The sequence below is a fragment of the Chionomys nivalis genome, chromosome 25 (genome assembly GCF_950005125.1).
Source record: "Chionomys nivalis chromosome 25, mChiNiv1.1, whole genome shotgun sequence".
NCBI lineage: Eukaryota > Metazoa > Chordata > Mammalia > Rodentia > Cricetidae > Chionomys > Chionomys nivalis.
In genome coordinates this window covers 28,741,575-28,747,895 of record NC_080110.1, presented here as the reverse complement: position 1 = coordinate 28,747,895, position 6,321 = coordinate 28,741,575, and the positions used below count along the sequence as shown (strand labels likewise).

The 6,321-nt window shown below is 49.5% G+C and overlaps 1 protein-coding gene across 1 annotated transcript; it reads left to right on the top strand.

The window, feature by feature from the left end:
* The first annotated feature begins 1,123 nt into the window (after positions 1-1,123).
* Mip (major intrinsic protein of lens fiber) lies at positions 1,124-6,052 on the top strand. Its single transcript, XM_057758163.1, has 4 exons — positions 1,124-1,483; positions 2,239-2,403; positions 2,774-2,854; positions 5,867-6,052. Exons 1-4 carry the CDS (start codon positions 1,124-1,126, stop codon positions 6,050-6,052), a joined length of 792 nt encoding a protein of 263 aa, XP_057614146.1.
* The last annotated feature ends 269 nt before the right edge of the window (positions 6,053-6,321 follow it).

Below are 6,321 nucleotides of genomic sequence, written 5' to 3'. Positions count from 1 at the left end.
GTGGCTTTGTGTCCTCGCTCACACCCACCCGGCACGTGACTAAGGTTTCTCTTCTCTTACCCCCTGACATGTTTACACTTGCTCCTGTCTGAGGACGTTTTCTGGAAGCAGCACAGACCCTGTGTTTCCGGGGTTGACAGAGGTGACCGGGATCTAGGGGTGTCACTGGGTGAAATGGAACAAAGGACCTAAAGTCAGGAGACTTGAGATGCTCCTGGAACATTAGAGAATCGGAGAATGTTGTTTCTCCTCCATCGGTCCCTCCGAGCGTCTGTGACTTCAGCATCTCCTGCTGCTCTGTACTTAGAGCCCTTCCACAGACACCAGCCTTTTCCCCATCCAACCTCAAACTGGATATTGCAGAAGGACAGAAACACAGCTGACCTCTTTCCCCCCTCGAATCCCAAACTCCACTCTCAGCTTATACTCTTCCTCTCTGCTTTAAAAGGGCAGGCAGGCTGAGGGTTTGGAAAGGAAGGTGCTGGCATGGGCTGGGGGTAGGGAACCCGGGGCTCCGAGAAAGCCAGACACAGCAGAACTATTCTGTTCCAGAGCTGCAGGGTCCACAGATTCCTGTCCCAACCAGCCAATGGGAGAAGGCCATCTAATCCTAGGGAACTAAAGAATTCTCTTCAGTTATTCAATTTCCCTGCTGTACCCCACTCCTTATCCCTACCCCCACCCTTAACCCTGACAAAGTCAGAGGAGCCTGAGACCCCCCAGGAGCGAGCCAGCCCATATCCCATGAAGTGAAATCAACCTGACTACCTTCCAAGAAATTTGAGGAATGTTCTAAGCCAGATGTCAATCAGGACTGTGACCCCAACTTTTACACAGACAGACGGTTCCAGTTCTCCATCTGAGAACCCCTTACTCCTGGCTCCTGGCTCCCTGACTCCCTGGCTCATGCTCCAGATGAGGACAGAAAGGCAAATCCAGCTGCTCCATCAGATGTTTGGGAGTGGATTCAGACATCCACAGTCAGGAAGGGGTTAAGAGGCAGAGCCAGTTACCCCAACCTGGCCCTCCCAGGGATTAAGAGTCCTCTATAAAGGGGACTGTCTACCCAGGCAAGTCCAGGGGGTTATTAGGGACCCAGGCACTGTGCCCACCCCCCATTGCCATGTGGGAACTTCGGTCTGCCTCCTTTTGGAGGGCTATATTTGCTGAGTTCTTTGCCACCCTCTTCTATGTCTTCTTTGGGCTGGGAGCCTCCCTGCGTTGGGCCCCTGGACCCATACATGTCCTGCAAGTGGCTTTGGCCTTTGGCCTGGCCCTGGCTACATTGGTGCAGACTGTGGGTCACATCAGCGGAGCCCATGTCAATCCTGCGGTCACATTTGCCTTCCTTGTGGGCTCCCAGATGTCCTTGCTCCGTGCCTTCGGCTATGTGGCAGCTCAGCTTCTGGGAGCTGTGGCTGGAGCAGCTGTGCTGTACAGCGTCACCCCGCCAGCTGTCCGAGGAAACCTAGCACTCAACACGGTAAGGGGTGGCTAAGGGGTGGGGGTGGGGCGGGATCACGGTGTCTGGATGGTTGCCCTTACATGTTTGCTTATGTGTGTACATAGACGTGTGTGTGTGTGTGTGTGTGTGTAGGAGCAATGAGTGCCTAGGAGGGGAAAGGAAAGTATAGAGGCCAAGAAAGTTGAGTTCAAACCGGGCGGTAGTGGCAGACGCCCTTAATCCCAGCACTTGGGAGGCAGTCAGGCGGATCTCTGTGAGTTCGAGGCCAGCCTGGTCTACAGAATGAGTTTTAGAACAGGCTCCAAAGCTGCAGAGAAACCCTGTCTCGAACATCTGCCCCCCCAAAAGAATCTGAGTTCATATTTTAGCTTTCATTTCAACTCTATTAGGTTCTTTTGTTGTTGCTGTGAGCCGGGAGAGCTAGTCCTGGCCTTCCTAAGTAGCCAAAGAGAATCCTCCTGCCTCTACCCTCCAAAGTGCTAAGATTACAAGCATGCCCAAACACATCCATTTTATGTGGTACTGCTGGGCAAGTCATGCCAAGTGAGTTGCATCCCCAGCTCTCCGTCCAGGTTCTTAAGGAGACTTAGAGTGCCTCAGTGTCCCTGTCACGTAAGTCAGTCATTTCCACACAGCAACAGAGCAGCACTGTTAGGAAAATCTAAGGTAGAAACACATAGCCTTCCTGTCCCCGGGAGCTGAGCTGTAGGAGGGGACTGAGGTGCCCGTAGCAGGGCAGGGCTAACAGTTGCCTCCTTTCTCCCCTTGGTCAGCTGCACGCTGGGGTAAGTGTGGGCCAGGCCACCACCGTGGAGATCTTCCTGACGCTCCAGTTCGTGCTCTGCATCTTTGCTACGTATGACGAGAGGCGGAATGGCCGCATGGGCTCTGTGGCCTTGGCTGTTGGCTTCTCCCTCACCCTGGGGCACCTCTTTGGGGTAAGCAAGAGAGGTAGAAAACGTCTTACTCAAGGATTCTAGGGTCCCCGAAGCGTTAGCAACCTGTAAGGGTTCTCTCTTCCCCACTCTGCCTTTAATCATGAGTATTCTCCACCTTTTCATTATCAGTTGGCACAAGAGATCGATTTCCTTTAACTACTATGTCGAATCTTTCTTGACTCCAGGGTGGAAATGCACACATCATGGGTAGAACTAGGTTGTTCTGGGTCCATAAGTCCTTCCCCAGATGGAATTCCAGTGCCACTACCTACTGTGGAGAGTTATGAAGCTGGTCCTGCCCCATGTGGGCTGTAGGGAGAGAAACTGGGAGGCTGGGATGCTGTCTTAGCTCCAGCTGTGTCTCTTGCAGATGTATTACACTGGTGCAGGGATGAATCCTGCCCGCTCCTTTGCTCCTGCCATCCTCACCCGGAACTTCAGCAACCACTGGGTAAGTAAGAGTTCAGGGTAAGAACACAGAGCACTTTTGGCGGGCCGGACTGCAGGCTGCATTCCGTCAGGATGTGTTGGCTGCTCTGCCAGCACGCAGCTAAGGAGGCTGTCAGGGACCTTGGCACGCTTGCAAGTGCGCGTTGCATTATTGTGCCAAAAAGAAATACTCTAAGCTGGGTGTGGTGATGCATGCCTGCAGTTCCAGCACTTGGGAGGCTGAAGCAGGAGTATTTGAGCCCAGGAAGTTGGAGCTAGCATGGACGGCACAGTGAGACCTCCTTTCTGAAACAGACAGACAGGAGGCTCTCGCCGTACTGGTCTTCTCTTGTCAGTGGGGCTTTTTAACTGAGTATCCGCCGGATTCAAGAACTAGAGGCTACTGTTTCGCCAGCTACATCTAAGACAAAAACTCCGGGTTCCAGAAACCAGAATGTATGCCCGCAGGCCCAGTAGCACCTCAGTTCGACTGCACTGGTCTCGTACGTGATTCTGACGAATAACTCATTCTTTGCCTCTGTTTATCAGCCATAGAGAATTATATAAAACAAATGGATTGACAGTTATCTGTGAAGCAGCTAGCACAGATTCTGGCATGGAGTAATCTTCAATAAATAGTGTAATGCTTTTGATGATTTGGGCATATGGAAACAGCTCAAAAGAATCTGCCGAGGCGTACAGCCGTTTCCACAGCAGCATTAGCTACAACAGCCAAGGGTAGAAGCAGCCCTAATTCCCCTTGCTAGAGAAGTGGAAAAGTCAAACGTGGCCTGTGGAAGTTCTGATAAGCTATAAGATAAACCTCAGGGACATTATGCTAAGTGAAATAGCCTGTCACTAAAAGATAATTCTTATATAATTCTACTTACCCCAGGCAGAATACCCACATTCACTCAATAAGCCAATATGGAGAACAATGCTGCATTTCCAGCACGCGGGAGGTGGATGCAAGAGGGTCATCCTAGGCAACACAGCAGTTCAGGGCCAGCCTGTGCTACAGGACACCCAAAGGAGGAGAAGGGGTGGAGGAAGGGAGCAAGGGGAGAAAGAGGAAAGAAATGAAGAAAAAAGAAACACAAATTGCTAGAAACAGGGATAGAAGGGTGGCTGTCAGAGGCTGGGGTGGAGTCAGGCAGTTTAATGGCTATATAGTTTTATTTTTACAAACTCAAAAAATTCTGGAAGTGAGTTACACGACAATGTGAATATATTTAACACCGTGGAGCCACACACTTAAAAATGTAAATAAACAGGAATTAGCTTGTGCTGATCAGAGCACTTAGTAGGACAACTCAGGAGAACTGCTCGAGTTTCAGACAAGGCTGGGTTACACATGGATGTTGACACCAGTTTGGGTTACAGAGTGAGACCCTGACTCAAAAACAAGCAATTCTGCAGAGTCTGGTGTGCACCCTGACATCCCAGCACTCAGGAGGCAGAGGCAAGCGGACCTCTGTGAGTTCAAAGTCAGCCTGGTCTACAGAGTGAGTTCCTGGACAGGCTCCAAAGCCACAGAGAAACCCCGTCTCAAAAAAACAAAACAAACAAACAAACAAACAAAACTCAAAACCAGCCACCCAACCAAACAGAAAACAGTTCTGGGGATGTGGCGCAGTTGTTACATTATCTGCCTGGCAAGAACAAAGCCGAGTTCACTCCCCATCACTGGATAAACTTGGACAGTGGTGCCTGCTGGTCATTCTTGGGGGGGACCAGAGGATTAGGAGTTCATGGTTCATGGTCATTTTCAGCTCCACAGGCCAGTTTGAGGTCACCTTGAGGTCAATGCGATCCTGTATTAGGCAAACAACAAAAGCAAAAACAAACAAACAAAAAAACCAATAAACAGACAATATTTGATAAGGTAAATTTTATGTCATAAAGGGCATTTTACCACATTTACAATTTTTTCTAAGAAATATATAAACTAGTTCAAAATAACAACAAATAGAATAATGTGTGATAAGGAGGTATAGGTAAAACAGAGGAATAAGAAAATGGCCAGGTGGTGGTGGTGCACACCTTTAATTCCAGCACTCGAGAGACAGAGGCAGGGGATCTCTGTGAGTTTGAGGCCAGCCTGGTTTACAAAACAAGTTCCAGGACAGCCAGGGCTGTTATACAGAGAAACTCAGTCTCTTAGAAAAACAGAAAAAAAAAAAAAAAAAGAAAGAAAGGAAATGGTTAATGATTGAGAAGAAACAACAGGTTTTGATGCACAGTAGAGTCTAGATAGTTCTAAAAATAGCATTATTTATTTATTTATTTAGTTGTTGTTGTAGTTTGTGAGCAGGTCTCACTAGGTAACCTTGACTGCCGGGAACTCACTTTGTAGATTAGTCTGTCCTTGAACTCCCAGATACCCAGGAGCCTTTGCTCTTTAGCTAAGGGTGAGCACCACCATGCCAAGCTATATTTTATTTTTTTTTTAATGTATATAGGTATTCTGCATGTATGTCTGTGTGTTCCATGCCTGCCTGGTGCCCCCTGGAGGCCAAAAGGAGTATTCAGCTCCCTGGGAACTGGAGTTACAGATGGTTGGGAGCTACCATGTGGGGGCTGGGACTTGATCACGGGTCCTGGGTCCGTACAAGAGCAGCAAGTGCTCTTTTTTTTTTTTTTTTTTTTTTTTTTCTAATTTTCGAGACAGGGTTTCTCCGTAGCTTTTGGTTCCTGTCCTGGAACTAGCTCTTCTAGACCAGGCTGGTCTCGAACTCACAGAGATCCGCCTGTCTCTGCCTCCCAAGTGCTGGGATTAAAGGCGTGCGCCACCACCGCCCGGCCGCAGCAAATGCTCTTAACCAGCCACTGAGCCATCTCTCCAGCCCCATGGAGTCCAGAATGGTTGTCCAGTGCTAGACCACATGTTCACCTCGCAGAGGCCCCACTACAGCAGCCACAAGACCCTGTGTTTATTTCCACATGGACAACGCCCATTGTGAGGGACACTTGCAGGAAGTCTGGTTTTCCCAAGAGCCCCCAAAGCCTGAGCATGTCTTCTTTCTTTCCCCAGGTCTACTGGGTGGGCCCGATCATCGGAGGTGGCCTGGGCAGCCTCCTCTATGACTTTCTCCTCTTCCCCCGGCTCAAGAGTGTGTCTGAGAGACTGTCTATCCTCAAAGGAGCCAGACCCGGTGACTCCAATGGACAGCCCGAGGGTACCGGGGAGCCGGTGGAACTGAAGACTCAGGCCCTGTGAATGATCCTGTTAGAGAGAGGATCTGGGTTTCAAGGAGGGGCCAACCCAGCCCTCGGGTGAAGAAAGAGACTGTGGGGAGGGGCATGTACTTCTTTATTTTTTAACTTATGTGTGTTTTTAATTCTTTTTCTTTTGCTGTGTGAAATCTTTCAAGTTGCATTCACGATCTAGTTGGTGCAAACTCCCTTCCTCCCCACCCCAACCACCTTCGCCGTGTGTGTGTGTGTGTGTGTGTGTGTGTGTGTGTGACTGTTCATATGAATGTGGGT